This window comes from Mchenga conophoros, linkage group LG11, assembly GCF_057382185.1.
Source record: "Mchenga conophoros isolate Kocher_MC1m ecotype Shallow Benthic linkage group LG11, M_conophoros_male_GT1.1, whole genome shotgun sequence".
NCBI lineage: Eukaryota > Metazoa > Chordata > Actinopteri > Cichliformes > Cichlidae > Mchenga > Mchenga conophoros.
In genome coordinates this window covers 36,495,510-36,514,323 of record NC_140536.1, presented here as the reverse complement: position 1 = coordinate 36,514,323, position 18,814 = coordinate 36,495,510, and the positions used below count along the sequence as shown (strand labels likewise).

Sequence of the window (18,814 nt, the reverse complement as noted above, 5' to 3'; positions counted from 1 at the left end):
GAGGTCAGTAATTTGCACCAGAGGTACACTTCAACTGTGAGAGACAGAATGTGAAAAAAAAAAAAAAAAAAAAAAAAAAAAAAATCCATGAATCCACATGGTAGGATTTGTAAAGAATTTATTGGTAAATCAGGGTGGAAAATAAGTATTTGGTCAATAACAAAAATACAACTCAATACTTTGTAACATAACCTTTGTTGGCAATAACAGAGGTCAAACGTCTACTATAGGTCTTTACCAGGTTTGCACACACAGTAGCTGGTATTTTGGCCCATTCCTCCATGCAGATCTTCTCGAGAGCAGTGATGTTTTGGGGCTGTCGCCGAGCAACACGGACTTTCAACTCCCGCCACAGATTTTCTATGGGGTTGAGGTCTGGAGACTGGCTAGGCCACTCCAGGACTTTCAAGTGCTTCTTACGGAGCCACTCCTTTGTTGCCCGGGCGGTGTGTTTTGGATCATTGTCATGTTGGAAGACCCAGCCTCGTTTCATCTTCAAAGTTCTCACTGATGGAAGGAGGTTTTGGCTCAAAATCTCACGATACATGGCCCCATTCATTCTGTCCTTAACACGGATCAGTCGTCCTGTCCCCTTGGCAGAAAAACAGCCCCATAGCATGAGGTTTCCACCCCCATGCTTCACAGTAGGTATGGTGTTCTTGGGATGCAACTCAGTATTCTTCTTCCTCCAAACACGACGAGTTGAGTTTATACCAAAAAGTTCTACTTTGGTTTCATCTGACCACATGACATTCTCCCAATCCTCTGCTGTATCATCCATGTGCTCTCTGGCAAACTTCAGACGGGCCTGGACATGCACTGGCTTCAGCAGCGGAACACGTCTGGCACTGCGGGATTTGATTCCCTGCCGTTGTAGTGTGTTACTGATGGTGACCTTTGTTACTTTGGTCCCAGCTCTCTGCAGGTCATTCACCAGGTCCCCCCGTGTGGTTCTGGGATCTTTGCTCACCGTTCTCATGATCATTTTGACCCCACGGGATGAGATCTTGCGTGGAGCCCCAGATCGAGGGAGATTATCAGTGGTGTTGTATGTCTTCCATTTTCTGATGATTGCTCCCACAGTTGATTTTTTCACACCAAGCTGCTTGCCTATTGTAGATTCACTCTTCCCAGTCTGGTGCAGGTCTACAATACTTTTCCTGGTGTCCTTCGAAAGCTCTTTGGTCTTGGCCATGGCGGAGTTTGGAGTCTGACTGTTTGAGGCTGTGGACAGGTGTCTTTTATACAGATGATGAGTTCAAACAGGTGCCATTCATACAGGTAACGAGTGGGGGACAGAAAAGCTTCTTACAGAAGACGTTACAGGTCTGTGAGAGCCAGAGATTTTCCTTGTTTGAGGTGACCAAATACTTATTTTCCACCCTAATTTACGAATAAATTCTTTACAAATCCTACCATGTGGATTCATGGATTTTTTTTTCACATTCTGTCTCTCACAGTTGAAGTGTACCTCTGGTGCAAATTACTGACCTCTGTCATCATTTTAAGTGGGGGAACTTGCACAATCGGTGGCTGACTAAATACTTTTTTGCCCCACTGTAACAGTAAGTTTTCAGGGCTTGGACACCGAATTTCAGATGAAATAAGCTTTCTCTAGGTTTTATAGATCCAATTTCTTCAGTGTTATATTCAACACTGAGAGTATGTGTCATAATTTTAGGATGGTAGTGCAAATTTCACAATCTCTTTATGAGATTAATTCTTTATTCCTTTGGAGCTAGCCTGTTTTTGTAAGTGGGCAAGCTTTGTGCAATTTGGATGCAACAATATAAGCTGCAGTAAAGCAGTAAATAGGCCGTACCCTGTGTGCTTTTGTTATGTGCTTGTCTACAAGTACAGCAAATAGAAGGGAAGGTTTTCTTCTTCTCTCCATTCCCCTCTTCCCGTGTGGCTCATGCAAATTACGCGCGCTCCTGTGCAGCTCAAGCAGAAAAAGATAAATTAGCTAAATTAAATGAAAAAGCAGTTTTCCGGGCCTCCCTGGCTGTTCGCTGTCCGTGTGGAAGCCTCGGTGAGGGGAAGCAGACAGTGTGTGTGCACAAAGACTTCAAAGGCTGCCGCTGTTTCTAATTAGCTCCGCTGAGAGCGGCTCTCGCGTCAAACTGTTGCGTAATTTCTCAAGGTGACGGCTGGGGGCGGGACTTCCGTGTCTGCCCTAAAACCAGGAAGTTGTCGTGTTACTTCTTTTCTCCTCCTCTTTTTCTTGCAGCCAGCGAGAAACGGGAGAAAGTCGGCGGCGTGAAGTTGCTCCAGCCGCCGGGGAAGAAGCAAGACACTGGCCTCATTTCTGCGGAACTTTTCCCGAAGAAATGGCCACAGCAAGAAGGAGCGGGCACATTGTGAGGTGAGGGCAGCTTCGAACTCTCCTCCTCAGACTACTGTGTTTACTGTGACGAGCACAAGGCGCCTGACGAGCAGCGTGAGGGAGGGACGGAGGGACGGAGAGGGTGAAGTCGGTGATGCCAGCTGTTTTTGTGTTTTAATAAACCGCAGTTTGTCTGCTGTGTCGAGTCAGCCACAGGTGATAAGAGAAAATCGATCACAGGCATTTTGGTGAATCATCACTGTCAACTTCCTGTCTGATTTCCTGCCTTCACTTTATTGGTTATTTAAAGCAGAAACAGAACTTTCAGATGTAGTTGGAGCGGTGTGGGGGCAGGGCGTTCGGGGTTGACCTGGCCCTATTGAATAGTCTTAAACTGCCGTTTTGCATTAAGGGGCGGGGTCATTAATAATTCGTTAGTAATTATCAGGTAAACTGTGCTGGCTGCGAAGTTGTTTTTTATTCATTTTTATTGACTTAATAACAATGTGTTTAAAAACGGAAAATTCCTAATCAAACGTCAGCAGCTTATTTTAAAACGATAAGCTCCAAATGCTGCGTGTAATTGCAGGCGGTACTTAATGGCACGTGAATGACTGTACATAAAAGATGGATGTAGCCATTGTGACGTCACCAAACGCTGGTAATGAAGACTCCCATTTTCGCATCATTGCCTTGGTATTGAAACCAGATGTGAACGAATGAAACTGTCTGAGAAACTAAAGGCAGTTTGTGAATGACCGATCTTGTGCCAGTGAGCGAAAGCTGTGCAGCCCTGCTTTCAAACCGTAGTAACGACCAGACTTTATACCTTTAAATTCACGTTTTATTCAGTAATAAAGTGATCTGCAAGCTCTTTCCTGAGTAAGAGAGCTGAGGGTCGTTGACCCATTGATTTCTTTATAACTGTAAGTCTTTACTCAAGAGTAGTCACCTCCTGCTGGCCATTAGAAATCTAGGTTTAAGGCCCTTTTCAGTCCGGGAAGCCGAGTCCATCTAAATACAGCCTATGTCTGCAATCTGCATAGTGAAAAGCCCCAGTTTCTGTTTAGCTGTATTAAAATTCCAGACCACTGAATTTGAATACCGAGAGGTCATGATAACTAAGATAAACATCCACGCACACAGTACTAAGTCTTCATCTCCTGTTCTGACAATAAAGCACATAAACAGTGTTTTGCATTCTCTGATATGTGTAGTTCAGTGTTTTTGCTGAAAAATGGTCAAAAACTCCTGTTAAACCTAAAAAGGGCTGTCAATTTTTTTTTATCTTAAAACATTGGCTTTAAACCTTTGATGGGAGATTTGTTTGGGCAGGATGTGAGAGGGAAAGTTTTGTGAGAGTTGGAAACCTTGATATTGACTTGATTTTATTTGATATTTTCCCTTTTATCTTATTTCAGATAAAAGAGGACATTAAATGTTGAGGATTTTCTCCAAGATGAATCTTGCTCTTCATCGGATTTTAACGACTTGCGCTTTCACCAATGCTGTATTGTGTCTTTATAACTTCACTATCTGCAGAGCGAACCCGTGATGACACAAAGCATAGGCTGCCCCTCCCATATCCCATTCCTGTTGTCTCTAAAAAGGACACGTCTCTCTGTTCAGACTCTGTCTTCCTGAAATTTCCCACCCTCCCTCTCTCTCAGTTTCTGGGCCATGATCCGTAAGAGAAGCTGTCTGATTTTTTGTGGCGCGTTCCTGTTTATCACATGGAATGCCATACTGGTACTCCTGCTGTGGGGGAGACCCCCACAGGGCCGAGATCAGAAAGAAGGTCCCAAAGGGCCCCCCAGCAATGTGATGGAAGATGTGCTTCGATTTGCAAATGCATTCGAAAGTGAACTTGAGATGCAGAAAAAAATCCTATTGCAAATCCAGAATCATCAGTTGCTCTGGGAGCCATCAGACAACAAGCCAAAGGTGACCGCTGCTCCTCAGCCTGCCATCCCTATCCTTGTCATCGCCTGCAACAGAGTCACCGTGAAGCGCTGCTTGGACAAACTCCTGCAGCACCGGCCCTCAGCAGCGCTCCACCCAATCATAGTGAGTCAGGACTGCGGACATGCCGAGACCGCTGAGGTGATTCGGTCTTATGGAAACAACGTAACTCATCTGAAGCAGCCGGATTTGTCTGACATCCAAGTGAGGCCTGAGCACAAGAAGTTTAAGGGTTACTATAAAATCTCCAGGCATTACCACTGGGCGCTCAACCAAGTGTTCAAGACGCTCGGTCATTCATCTGTGGTGATCGTGGAGGACGACCTGGAGGTGATTATTTTCATGTTAAACACCAATGATTTGTGATCTCTCCTTCATTTTCATTCTTTATTTACAACTTAAATTAATCTTCTTCTTTCAAAACTCGTTATTTCACTTGTTGCGATGGTTATGTAACAGTTGAACTGAATTATTCATCTCTTGCTCTAGGTGGCACCAGACTTCTTTGAGTATTTCCGAGCCTTGCTGCCTTTCCTGAAATCTGACCCCAGCCTGTGGTGTGTGTCTGCCTGGAATGACAATGGGAGGGAAGGCTATGTGGACCCCGGCAAGGCCGACCTGCTCTATCGGACAGACTTCTTTCCCGGCCTGGGGTGGATGCTCCTCAGGGAGGTGTGGGAGGAGCTGGAGCCAAAGTGGCCTGAGGCTTTCTGGGACGACTGGATGCGCCAGCCAGAGCAGCGCCGCAACCGTGCCTGTATACGCCCAGAGATCTCACGGACTTTAACTTTTGGTCGCCAGGGTGTGAGTCTGGGTCAGTTTTTTGACAAATACCTGCGTTACATTAAACTGAATACCGAGATTGTGCCTTTCACCAAGTTGGACCTGAGTTACTTGAAGGAGGAGACATACAAGGAAAACTTTGAGAAGGAAGTTTACAGTGCTCCTGTGGTTAAATATGAAGATGTGAAGCAGGGCCAGCTACAAGGACCCGGGCCCTTCCGCCTTCAGTACTCGAGTAAGGACAGTTTCAAATTGATGGCCAAAAATCTGGGAATAATGGATGACTTTAAGTCTGGAGTGCCACGGTCAGGGTACAGAGGGGTGGTCAGTTTCATGTCCAGAGGACGGAGGATCTACTTAGCACCCCCTCCAGGATGGACCCAGTATGACCTTTAGTGAAGCTGATGAAGAACGTCCATGAGCAGTAGCCTTTTATATCTCTTCAATGTGATGGGGGAAAGCATTCCAGACCAAAGAAGAAAATGATCTTTGCTGACGCTGTTTGTCCTTACTGATACAGAATGGATGTCCCTTTCTGGTGTGGGGGTTTGCCAATACTACTCAGGTCTTTTTCATTCTTCCAAAACATTTATACACACGGTGTAGGATCCACCACAACTACGTGTTAGACAAATCTGCTGTAATTCGCCAGAGATCTATTTTTATACGATGCTAAGTGTGCACATGACATTCATTAATGCATTCAATGCAATTACTACTTTGCCACTTTTGTTTAAATTATTTGCAGTCTCGGGTAATCTGTGTGACCTGTTTCTGTCTGCTGTGAAGAGGGAAATGTAATCTGTGGTGTGGTTGCTTATAGTGTTGGTGCCAGGTAATAACTGCAGTATAATCTGTCGTTTGATTCCGATCATTAATGCCTTCTATGGAAATTATTCTTTGTGCTTACTTTTTGTCACATGATCCTGTTTGATACTCTAATGTGATTCTATTTGCAGGCTCGTTACCCTGCAAACTACTACACTTGTTTGTCTGATCATTTCTGGATTAAAAAAAAATACACAACTTTGCTTTTTAATTATGTTGATTTTCACTCGCACTTCATGTTGCATGTGTTTAATAAACAAACAGGAGAGAGGTTTTCTTTAGGTGTGGAATTGGGTCTGTGAACTCACCACACACACACTGGGATAACTGAGTACACAATATCTTCAACGTATTATTGAGTCATTCTGTAAAAAGGCTGCACAAGCTGATAGATGACCTCTTTTTGGCTCCTGAGTAACACGAGGGGTGCTTCCCAGAGTCTAACCTGCGTGTGGTAATGTGCTCAGTGCTGTGTTGCCCTCAGTCATCCTGGTTACCAAGATTCTTGCAGAGGCACTAAAGTACTATTAACTGGATAATTAAATTGATCTTGCACTGCAATATCAGTGATATAGGTCATTACCAAAATATAAATAACTTCTAGTCAGAGTGTATCTGTAGATTTCAGCCGATGTGGCACGGTGACTTTACTGGGTGGGCCTGGACCCCTGGGGGCTGAGCTTAACACCGACACTGGAAAAGAGAAACTCCCGTCCTATTTCCTAAATTGCACGTCCTGGATTTCTCTCCTCCCATTTCAGTCTTTCCCACCACAGATGCGAAGAAGAGACACTGAAGCCTCAGCAGAAAGGTGACTGTCAAGAAGCTTTCTTAAGAAAGAGAAACTGCGAGAAAAGCTTGAAATGTCAAATTACACAAAAACCGGAAATCAGAAAATCAGTGGCAACAGGTCTGATGGAGCGATGAAACTAAACTTTAAAACTGGCCGTCAATATGTAAAGAAGAGATCAGGAGAACGCTACAGCAGTGAAACTCTTTGAAACCGCTTGGGGCTGCATTTCAGCCAGTGGTGTTGGGGACCTTTTCAAACTGGATGGAGAAAAGTTGGCCTGAGAGTTAAAAAATAAAAACAAAACATAAAGGTGGTCATACCAAATTCTGACTTTAAAGCTCAATGGAACTGTACAAAATCGGGTTTTTTGTATACACTGTATTTCTATTTATGTTCGCACATGTTCAATAAATTACTGCAATTATTTCCCATTTCACAGCAACAAAATAGAGTTGAGGACTGGCTCTTTCACACAGTACGTACCTAGAAGTTATTTTATATTCACAAGTCATTATTGTGTGCACGCAAGTCCTTGTCTTGCATGACCAACTTACTGTCTTGTACGGAAATGTTCTTAGCGCAGAGCAGTAATTATCTTTTTTATTTTGTCTTGTTATCTTGTATTAACAAAGTCATATCTTGTACAAACAGTCATCATCTTGTGCCGACGTGTAATTAATTTATTTGCACAAGACAATTTGCTGTAATAAGCTTATTATATACCTTGTTTTTTTGCATGGCAAAAAATATTTGAATTCAACTCCAGAGCCCTTAGATCACCTGTCTGTCGCAAACCTTCAGATAGCCTCCATAAAATTAACAGCATTCACTGCTGTAGTGCAACTACGGTGGCCACCCTGGCTCAAATCTTTAAGTGCGTAGCGCTTCTATTCGCCTGTTTACCTCATTTGTAATGATGATGTGAGGCCGAAACCGCTAGCTAGCTAGCCTAGCTAAAGTACTGAAGAGCCGGTAAAGGATGGAGGGAAAGAGGCGTGTGTCGGGGGGTACATTTTGATAGCCCCCCCTTTTAGTTCTCATCTCCTGGCAGCGGTTTGTTCAGAAAAGCAGCCGTCACGCTTTCATTTAGGCGCTAGCCTGTTAGCATGCTAGGTGCAGGCAAGACTAGCTTTAGTGGGTTTCAGTGTGGTTTAATATGGCAGATAGCAAATTCAACACCACTCCTGACCGCTGGAATAATTTTTTAATTTACCTCTACTTAATAACCTTCGGTCGTTGTTCATAGCACCGGGTTTTTAGGTCAACAAACCCCGCCTGCTGTTGAAGACTCCTTAGCTAACGCTGGTGCTAACCCAAAAGTGTTGCCTGGAATGGAGCCAGGCGACCTGCGAGAGAGCCCCGCCGGCTCCGGGGAATCGGACGTAGGGGAATGGAGGGAGTGTATTGAGGAGGTCAAAGCCGCGGAATGCGATGGAAAGACTCAAGAAATGGCGCTCAGAGACACCTGCGAGGAAGGAGAGAGTGACAAACAGAAAAGCCCCGGAGAGCAATTACACAGTCCGTATGAAGAGGAGTTGGACCCCAGAATCCAGGTACCTCAAAATTCGGACTTTTTGTTTAATCTATTGCTGACCGTTAAACATCCTTCAGCTCTATTATTATATTAATCAGCCGCTTTTAAATTACTGTTACCTACACCTGGGTGTGTACATCCGTGATTACTTTCGATTTAGTGTGACAGAAAGGTAGTAATGTATTCAAATGAGCACATGTTCATTATTCATTTAAAAGATAATGTCTTCATAATACGGTAATCTGTGCAAATCCCTGTCAGATCTGAAGTGATTATCCTGTCACCAGTGTAACACACCTCTGACGTGTGTCACCTTACACTCCCAACCTATTAATCATCGCCATTACAGTCAAATAGTACTACTAATGCTTTCCCAATATAAATACGTGAGATACATATACTGTGTTTTTCCACAGGAGGAACTGGAGCATCTCAATGAAGCCAGTGCTGAAATCAACAAGCTAGAACTGCAGTTGGATGTAAGTGTAAATACGTAATAGATAGAAAGCTATTCAGTTATTACAATCATTGTAAAATATAACTATCAAATAATCTCCTATTATCTTTTTTTTAATTTTTAAATGGCTTCTCTTCTGTCCTCCTGTGTTTGTTAAATGTTTGGGCTTTGGTCAGTTTTCCACTGTTTTCCAACCTTCCCAGAATAGTAACTGATAGGTTAATTGGTGGTGAATATAATCAGTTACAAGTCTGCGTGAAATGTATGACAATTTAATAAGACTTGCCCTGCTTTTCTTGTCAGATTAAATAAAATTGCTTTGATGTTGACAAAACAAACTCATTATAGATGTGAAAAACCATTTATTGCCACCCTGGGAATTACTTCTCAATGTGTTTGTGTCTAAATATTTTATTAGTCTACCCCGAAGGTGCTAATGAATATGATAATTTTGATTTTCAATATGTGTAAAGCACAGACTCTGGAAAAGTGTGAGCTCTTAAAATGGAAGATGTAGTGTTGCTTTTTGACACTCACTGAATCGGCTGCCCACTTCCTGTGTGAAATCGAATTAGTTGCTGCATTACAGGTAAATCTAATCCTGTCATTTTCATGCATTGATCGTCCAGGATGCCAGATCGGGATACCGGAAGATCCTCACAGAGTCTGCCCGAAAGCTGAACGCTCAGAGCTCTCAGCTCGGCAGCTGCATTGAAAAAGCGAGACCATATTATGAAGCTCGGCGCCTTGCCAAAGAGGTATACACAACAAGGTTTACATCTGTTTTCTCTGCCAAATGGAAGATGTGTTACAGACATGCATGTTTTTACTGCAGCATCTGGATTCAGGAGTGAGAATCAGGTGTTCTGCTCGAGGTGAGGGAAAAACAAACATCGGGTGCTGCAGTTTGTGAACGTGCACAAGTTCTGAGTAGGGAAGGGAAATCTCAGTGCAAATGTTTTTTTGCTTTTTTAAATTATTTATTTATGTTTTTTTGGAGAAACGCACTGATCCCCAGTGTAAAATGCATCTAGGTCTAAACACAATTTAGATGCAAGGTGCTTGTTCTGTTCCTTTACGAGCTCTAGTTTTGGACGATTTTGCAAACCAGTTAAATCTACAAATCTGAAGTGTAAATCTGCGTTAACTCAGAAAACCATCATTGGTGACATCAGCGAGCATATCTACTGAAACACCGGTGTGTTCACTGTGTGCCTGTATGACTGTGTGTATAATGACACAACGCTGACTTGGATGTGATGAAGCTCGCGATGTCATCTACGTGCTGTGTAGTTACGTTACAGCTAGCTGGCTAACCACCCACGTGTTGGTTGTTACTGTGGAAAATAAATGTCACTTATTAATATTTGCCGTGTGCCATTAAATCATCTACTGCTGGCTAACCTCAGTACTGTGTGATCTGATGTTAGCACACACAGGACAGTGGCCTCTGTGATGATTACGAAACTTTGAGCTGTGCGTGTTTGTCATTGACATCTTGTTTTCTTTTCTAACTGGATGTGACAGATGGGTGGAACTGACTGTAAAACTGCAACCTCATTGGCGACTGGCCAGTGTCTAAAATTGAAATTTACATTACCTGGGCACAAGTGGACCCTGTTACACTCAGACCTGCAGAAACTTTAACATTGATGACAGTTTGAATTTGCCTGATGAAGTAATTTGAAAAATGATCACCCAAGTTATCAAATCAGCTCTGGAGGTTTAAATTTCACTGATCACTTGCTCCTTATTGCACCTTACAGCATATATAACTTGTATACAGCTGTATATATCTGTGTTTTATCTTTGATTGTGAAGTAATTTTAACGTAAAAATCTACATGCTTCTAATGGAGAGATGCCAAACTGTTTTTCATTGTTCTTGTAACAGTAACAATAAAGATCTATCTTATCTTATCTCTTAGATGAACTAGCCAACCTGGTCCAGCCTGTCATTTGTCTGTGTTAGCAGGCGCACTAGCATTATCTAACATTAGCCAGAAGAGAGAGCGAGAAAAGTTTCAGATTTGATCCCAAAAACCCAACAACCTTGGACAAGCAGGTCTTTCATTGACGTTAATGATTAGTGAATTCCATTTCTAAGATTGTTTTTGACGCTGGGAGCAGAAGAAAGGCGCTGAGACAAAGCACCTGGGAATTACAACAAGCGTCACATTCTTTTCATTTTTGCTGAAAATTTGACCCCAGTCCTTCACATAGAAATCACATGTTCGAGATATGCAGGGAACAACGTCTCATGCATTAAAAGTTACCTAACACATTCAGACTGAAAGGCAGTATTGTTTTCCTGTAATTGCATTGACCTAGAAGCGTTTTGAATATAAAAACTATGATATGCAAACTCATTTCAGCAGAGAGATGACTGTAATTGGATTGAACAGAACAGGGGTGTTGTGTCCTTGTCGTAGTCCACTGCTGTAGGTTGTTAAAGGTGCGTCTGCTCTCCATAGGCACAGCAGGAGACTCAGAAGGCAGCTTTGAGCTACGAGAGAGCCGTTTCCATGCACACAGCTGCCAGGGAGATGGTCTATGTGGCCGAGCAGGGCCTGCTGGCTGATGGCAAGAACACCCTGGATCCCACCTGGCAGGAGATGCTCAACCACGCTACCGCCAAGGTAGAAGAGCAGTTTTAAGATGCGTGGCTAAACAGAATGCTTTCATTTCTATTTGTCACCTCAACAAGGTTGCTATAGTTTTACCAAACAATGCAGAGTTCAGTCATCTCTGAGTTTATCTGGGTAGAGTCAGAATTTTGTCTGATTATTCTTGTTAGGTTTTTGCTCTCCAGTGTTTTTTGCGTGCACACATGCACACCATTATTTTTCTCCGTGATCTCGCTGCTCTGCTGTCTGCATTGTTTGTGGAAAAATAAGTGTGCAGATAAGTGTAGTGATTCTTGGCAGCCTTGGATATACTCACAAACTCACTGTTGCTGGGTTACAATTGCCAGACTCAACAGAAAAGATACAGACAGCTGGTGAACTTCAGTGCCCTCTCAGCTGTAACATGCAGCATGGATGACATGATTTTCTTGGCCTTGAGTGTCACAGAACTCTGTAAATGCTTGACTTGTTTATTCCTTTCAGTTACAGCACAGTTTAGATCTAAGTGTGATCTGGCTGCTAGATATTATATTGATAGCTGGACTAGTTTGATATTGCTACAGTAGTTTCAGTCATCTGCAGATTTTAGAGAGAGCAAAATGAGTGCTCTGAAAATCTCGCCAACTTTAGTGAAAACTGTGAATGCCTTTAGCTGTTTAAAAACACATTATGTTATCACTCTGTGTCTTGGTAGCCAATAGAAAGCTAGTATAATGCTGTTACCCTGGCTGCTGTAGTCCTGCAAACATAACTTTACTCAAATTATCTATATCACAATAAAAAGATGGACGAAGTCACGGCAGCATCAGCCACCGGTTTTGATTTTCACTCAGCAAAACCAAAGTACAAACTCCTTGGATTGGCTGTACTGCACAGAACGACGTATAGTTCCTTAAGAAGACGCAGTAATGGCGCTACACGGTGAAAAGGTCTGTTCAGTGATTCTAGTTAGCTGAAATGAGGCCTAGCAGACACAAATCAGCTACACCCTTGCATACACCCTTTGACCTGTAAAACTGTGCATGTTAACATGGGAGCTTATAGGCACCGACTCACTTTTAGAGTCAAGCTTAAGTGACCCCCGGAGGAACCGCCATTAGGGCACTTTCATTCACTTACATCTTCATCCTCACAGGTCACCTTTTGTTTGCACCAAATGCTTTGGCTTATGTCGGAGAACTACACTAGTAGACAGACCTGACACGTGGCACCCCACTGTGTCAGCAAATATTTGAAATCTGATTATATAGCTGAATATTTAAAAACATTGAACCTCAAATTTCGGATATAAAAAAACTGCATTTATGGGATCACGAGTAAAATAAGATAAAAATTTCATCTACCATCATCTTTGCTGTGGCAGAATTTTATTTTTTATTTTTTTAATGTCTCTGGCAATAAACACCTACCATAATGTGTCAGAGTCAGAATAGCTGCTTAGTGGAGGCCCATTGATGTTGAAAGAGAGGTGAATGATCGATGTTACTCTAACTAGGGAATCTAAGTGGACAGTTATCAGCCGAGTACCTGTAGGTAACCGATGTCAAGGCCCAACGTTTGTCTTGTTCTTAATTTTTCTTCTCCTTTTCTCAAGTCTACCAAGTCGTTCAGGCCTTGAAGTTGGTCTTGATGGTTGGTAGCTTGTGTCTAAAGGAATATCCTAAAAATCCATAACTTCCTGACGCTTTGGTGTAATATGTATTTGACTACTTAGAGTTTGTGTGAGGGCCTTTTAAACAAATAATCAAGTGTCATTTCATTTGGCAGCGCAGACACAGAAAGTACAAAGTCTTGAATTGTGCTTTATTGTGCTATTAAAATGTTTCCAGAAATTTAGAAAAGACAACAATAAAGAGTGTGCCTGAAACTCTGTGGACAGGCATTTACAAACTAAACAAGAAGCCTTTTCAGTTCTTTACTTTTTTAAGAAAATAAGAACTAATGAATGAACAGTGAGCTAAATGGTTGGGAATGAAGATCAAGGCAAAGTTTATGATAAAACCAGTCATATTTGCATTAAGAGAAATGCCGTTTCCTGTTACTGTTATAATACCGTCCGTCTCCTGTGTCTCTCGCAGGTGAACGAAGCCGAAGAAGAGCGTCTGCGCAGTGAGAGGGAGCACATGCGTGTCACGCACGCCTGTCAGGAGGCCGAGGCGCGTGTGCAGATGCTGCAGAAGTCCCTCAAGAGAGTCATCATCAAGTCCAAACCTTACTTTGAGCTCAAGGCCCAGTTCAACCACATACTGGAGGTAACACAAAGAGCCCAGTGAGACCTCTGTTTAGACACCTTCTGTTTAGTGTTTCCTGCACTTAGAAAGCTTTATCTGCTGATTTGGCAAAAGTTCTATAATATATTCAGTATTTTATGGATTTACTGGAGGTTACTGGAAGGTTATTTTCCTACTGGCATGAAATCAATGTTGAAATTGATGATGAAAGTTGCTTTGTGTGACTCCAGGAGCACAAGGCCAAAGTGCTGCAGCTGGAGCAGCAAGTAGCCAAAGTGAAGACCCGCTATTCCATCGCCCTGCGGAACTTGGAGCAGATCAGCGAGCAGATCCATGCTCAGAGAGGGCGGGACCCGGGCGAGGGGGGAGGACGCCCTTCTATCTGTGTCGGGCGGAGCCCCCCTGTCGGAGCAGAATCTGACATCAAGGTTCAGTCTGAAGGCGGAGCCTGTGGCGGCGCCATTGGAAGGGATGGAGTGGACGCATCCATCGACCTGCTGGAGAGATACAAGGAGAAGGAGCATGAGAGGGAGAGGGAGCGAGCCGGCTCGGATTCCCTTTCAGTCTTCAGCCTGCAGACCATTGCTTCTGACCTCGAGAAATACGACTCCATCGAGCACCTCGGGAATCTCAGCGACGTGGGGAGCATCACCGGGGATGAAGGGGAGAAAGAAAAAACCAGAGTGACCAATAAGAGAGACAAGCTGGTGGAAACGAGCGCCAAAGAGCGCCAGCAACAGTTCTATAAGCAGCACCACCGAAGCTTCAGTTTGTGAGGCTGTCATAGAAACAGCTGCTGTAAACAATGCAAAAATAAAAACAGCAATCCACACTAGGATAAACTTCCCTCATTAAAAAGGTACCAAACAAAAGTATGAGACAGGGAATTAAGTGAAAAAGAAGGAAAGCTGCAGCGATGGGTGTAAATAAGCACATGCACATTATTCTAAAGCTGAACACAGTAAACAGTGTAGCCTAGTTAGAACACTACAGGATCTACAGAGCTTACATCCCTGCAGGACAAGTATTCAGTATATTTACTCCTCTGAAGGATTCTGGGTAGAATTTGTTCCTTGAGCATGAAGGAGCAGCTAAGAAAGATGAAAAGCCTTGTTTGAACAGACATATTTAAAAAGGCATCATTTTTTGCTTTCCCAGGCTAATCGTTGATCTAACTTGGTGAGACTGGTAAAAACATTCTCCCTCGTCCTCCTCTGTTGCTTCCTCTCCAGTCGAGTCGAGTCTCATCAGCGATTGCTTCAAGGTAGAAGGTCGCAGGGCCCCTGAGATCCCCACCTCCTCAGCGAGTAGGGAAGAATGTAAAAAACGTTTCTTTGTCAGTGCAGAGTGAAAGCATGTTTGAATCCTTGTTCCATGTGTTTATTTCCTGTAACATGCTGCAAGTTGTGCTTTTTTTTTTTTTTTTTTTTGGACGTTTTAGCACGAGAGAATGCGTTTTTTGAAAATCCCTGAAATGAGTCTTAAGGCAGCATGCACTCCATCATTTCGGTTTTTGAGCGCTGCTTGCTGAAACAAACACTGACACAATCAGCCTTATTTGTTTTATTTAACTTGGTGTTGTAACACTGGAGTGTCATGATCCAGATGATTTGGATATTGTTTACATTTGTGTATATTTTTTGCCCTTGTTGTAATTTGAGGTGTGCCTTGACACAAACAAATTTAGCGTGAGTAGTAGTTTGTTGTAATCTCAGTTTGGAACCATTTAAATATGAAGTGAGTGCCCGTTTTACGATTTTCAAATATTTTTAACAGCCTGACTGATTTTTGACAAGAATTGAAAGAGTTCTGATGATGATTTTTTTTGGTTCTTTTATGATTGTACTTTGTCAAAGAAGCAAAACAATGAAGTCAGAAAAGAAAGACTTGTAAATTTGTGTAATTATTACAAAGCTGGAAAATACTGACATGTACAGATGTTGAATCTTTGCTGTACAGATGTTCTGAGTATCGCAGACATATTTAAAGTCTCATTATTGTCAGTTTATCTGAAAAACCTCACTTTTCACCGCTGTCTTAACAGTTACTTTTCACCCTCTGAATCGCATTTGTGAGTTAGTCGGATTGGATTGTCACACCTGTAATCAATAAAAGCAGATCCTGCTGCCTGGCCTTCTGTTCTTTCATGCTGAATTCAGTGGGATGGGAATTTGTGAATTTCTTCCCTCGCCTTGCTTCAATTATTCAGCAGACATATAAATATGAAGCAGGATCGCGAGAAGATGGAAGAACGGGGAGAGGCTGATTTAATAGATGACCAGTGTTGTGGGGATGACTGATTGCTGCCTCGTTGACTTAAGCTCCAAAGAGCTTTAGAGAAAGGCTTAACAATGTAGACCGCGTTAATACCACAGCGCCATATCTGCACCTCCTCTTGTCTTCCTGCCGTCGAGATAATTATCCACGTGGACTGAATCTGCAAGCTCATAAATCCAAAGCCGCTTCTTAAGATTGTGCTATGTTTTTGCTGTTGTGGGGCTTTAGACGTCGGCATGTTTCATCTTGGAAAGGAGGGAAAGAAAAAAGATGCGATAAATGCGTGAGGGGGGCTGTTACGCACGGCGCGTCTCCATCATGACGTCGTGAATTAGCTCAAGATCGTAGAGGTGGAGAGAAAAAAAGGAGGGGAGTGTGGTGAATCGCTGTTTCGTCGTTTATGGTGGGCTTGCGTTTGTATATAGTGGATGTATGGGACTTTTTTTCTCTATGGATTTTTTTGTCATCTCTTCTCTTGGCCATGCGTAACTGCAGTACACGGAAACAATCCGAATGAGAGCCGTCTCGTTTTTGTAAGATTCTGTTTAGGCACGGAGCAGCTTGCACATTTACTGTATAGCCATATTAACAGAGCCATAAAAATTGTTGCAAAGATGCATATTTCTACCAAATAATCTGACACCGGGCTTTTCCCCTGGCGGGTCCCACCCGGAGGACTTACTCTTATCTTCACTGAGCGCATCGAAACTAATAGTAAGTACACACATGCTACAGCTTTGCTTCAGGGCGCTACATGCTATTAGTGCTGTAGGTCGCGATGTTAGAGCGCATTTATTCAGGAGACGCTCCATTTCCCGTGCACGGAATCTAGACAGCTGTCACATTTGAATGCAAGAGGCGTTCATTTTTTCGATGGGCCTGATTTGTTTTGATCCAGCCTGTTTGCATTTACATTTTAAAGCCTTTTAGAGACAGAATGCGAGCTCTGCTCCTGTTTATGCAAGACGCAGCCGCTTTAGGCTGATGACATTATATTTGGACATCCTTTCATAGGAGGGCTTGTTAATATGGTCGGCCTTCCTCTACAGGCCATCACGGATTCCCTAGTCAACACCCGACGAGCAACTACCGGCAGCTTACGGTTGGTGGCACCCTTACTGTGACCCTCACGTCTCTGTAGTTCATGCTCAGCCATGCACAGAATGCAGCATCTGAGTGTGTGTGCATGTGGAACCGCCTGAAAATAGCCCACTGTGGGCTATTCTCAACATCACTGTGGTGCTGAAATGGGCCGGATCAGTCCTTATCCAGCGCAGCTTCCGGCAGCAGACTCGCACAAGGAAGTGTAGGCAGTGTGTATGCAGCAGTGACATTGGAAGTGGATGGGATTGAGGTGTGAGAGATGTTTCATGTAGTAGTTGTGTTTTGGAGGCGCTGTCCGTGGTGCTGAAGCCTTAATTGCTTTTCCAGCTCGAGGCCAGTCGACAGGCCCCCTTCTTTCCCCTCTGTCTGCTCAGTGCCAGGACAGCCTCAGCTGATGGAGTCGGCTGGCTTTGTGCCGTTAGGCTGCTCACTCACACAGTTTGCTTTTATCCGGCTGGGTGTGTGATCGCTGATATTAATGACTCCTGCTGAGCTGTCCTTCTTTCTCTCCCTGCTTCCCACACGGGACCAGAGCGCGCGCACACACAAACACACACACCTATAATATGCACGCTCTAGTGGTGGTGTCTACCTCCTGCATGCTTCTTGTCAGTGAACTCTAAAAATACACTGGTTAATGCTAATGAAGTTTCCAGCAGAGTTTGTCTGCCTTCCACAGGCAAGCCTCGCTGCCATCTGTCTCCCTCACTGTGGTGCTTTACTTTGTTATCCCCCTCCACCCATCCCATCCCATTCCCCCCACACACACACACACTTGATCAATCCCTGTACTGTCATGTTAAGCGTGAGAGTGTTTGGATGAGTTTTGTTTGGCAACCTCATAAAGCGGAGTTTATGATTCAAAACTGCAAATGAACAGCTATATATAGGGTGTTTATCATCGATACTGTATGTGTGTCTGTGTGTGTGTGTGTGTGTGTGTTCCCCTGCCTGCCAATACTCCAGGGGCTTTGGGACTCCTGGGTGTTTTCACTGTTTTCTGGTAAGAAAAACATACTTTTTTGTCTGTTGTCATGAAGTCTGTGTACACATTAAATTCAGTTAACCTAAGACATTTTGTGATGTGCATTATGACCAGTAAATTCACACTTTGTGTAAAGAGATTTCCCATATTGAACTCTGGTTACAGGTGTAGAATTGCAGCATATGTGAACATCAAGTTGTATGAGCCCCTTTTGGGGTCCTAAGGGAGCTGCCAAGTTTGATGAATTGCCTCAAGTGAATAAAAAAAATCAGGGCATGTGTGCAGACCTCTGTAGCCCACTCTTTATCTCTGCTTGAGGGCTGCATGAACTGCTGCTGACATTATGGACCCAAATCTGTGATCAAACTGTTGACGGTGCGGTGCTTTCAGTGAATTGCTCAGCTGAATCATTGTTCCTTAAAAGCCTGTCAACACACCAAATAGCGGCACTCATCTTGCAAAAAGAAAGCTTTTGCAGCCACACTAGCTACAGCCATACTAGCTATTCTGGATATTTTTCTACTATGGAAGAGAAGAAAAGTCTGTTGAGTTTGCTTTGGTGTGAAATGGGGATCCACTTTGCAAAAAAATATCAGCGTCAGCCATCAAAGCCTGAGCTGAAATCTTGTCTACAGGGCTTTTGAAATGAACCTGAGCCGTCTGCACGGTGAATACAAACAGAAGCAGAGAGAGAGAAAAGTGGACTCATCGTGCAGCTTATCCGCCAGGTTGAAAAGGGAGCTTTTTTTTTGCCAAAAGGTTGATGCAGTGAAGCGAAAATGACTGCATCTGAGAACAGAGTGTGCGGCATTAATACTGTAAGGATATTTCCTCAGTAACCCATTTCTTTTTTGTCTCTTCCGTCTTCTCCCAAAACTCTTGATTTCCCGTTTTAAAACCTCTCTCTC

At 43.3% G+C, this 18,814-nt stretch overlaps 3 protein-coding genes across 7 annotated transcripts in view; all 3 read left to right on the top strand.

Annotated features, from left to right (window-relative positions):
- Window positions 1–2,174: 2,174 nt before the first annotated feature.
- On the top strand, window positions 2,175–6,097 carry mgat1a (alpha-1,3-mannosyl-glycoprotein 2-beta-N-acetylglucosaminyltransferase a). Its single transcript, XM_085292718.1, has 3 exons — window positions 2,175–2,365; window positions 3,748–4,618; window positions 4,778–6,097. Exons 2-3 carry the CDS (start codon window positions 4,007–4,009, stop codon window positions 5,465–5,467), a joined length of 1,302 nt encoding a protein of 433 aa, XP_085148844.1. The 5' UTR covers window positions 2,175–2,365; window positions 3,748–4,006; the 3' UTR covers window positions 5,468–6,097.
- Window positions 6,098–7,561: 1,464 nt separating this feature from the next.
- sh3bp5la (SH3-binding domain protein 5-like, a) lies at window positions 7,562–15,674 on the top strand. The gene is made up of 6 exons (XM_085292716.1): window positions 7,562–8,245; window positions 8,643–8,705; window positions 9,313–9,441; window positions 11,157–11,321; window positions 13,388–13,561; window positions 13,771–15,674. Exons 1-6 carry the CDS (start codon window positions 8,024–8,026, stop codon window positions 14,314–14,316), a joined length of 1,299 nt encoding a protein of 432 aa, XP_085148842.1. The 5' UTR covers window positions 7,562–8,023; the 3' UTR covers window positions 14,317–15,674.
- Window positions 15,675–16,187: 513 nt separating this feature from the next.
- The window catches only part of gabbr1a (gamma-aminobutyric acid (GABA) B receptor, 1a), a 128,280-nt gene continuing 125,653 nt past the window's right edge, over window positions 16,188–18,814 (top strand). Inside the window, exons 1-2 of one of the 5 annotated variants that reach the window (XM_085292711.1) lie at window positions 16,188–16,531; window positions 16,867–16,919. The gene's annotated coding sequence lies outside the window, so the exon portion shown is untranslated. Of the gene's footprint in view, window positions 16,532–16,652; window positions 16,920–18,677; window positions 18,725–18,814 lie in introns of those variants that run through there. The other 4 variants (XM_085292713.1, XM_085292710.1, XM_085292712.1 and 1 more) reach the window with 4 other exon arrangements.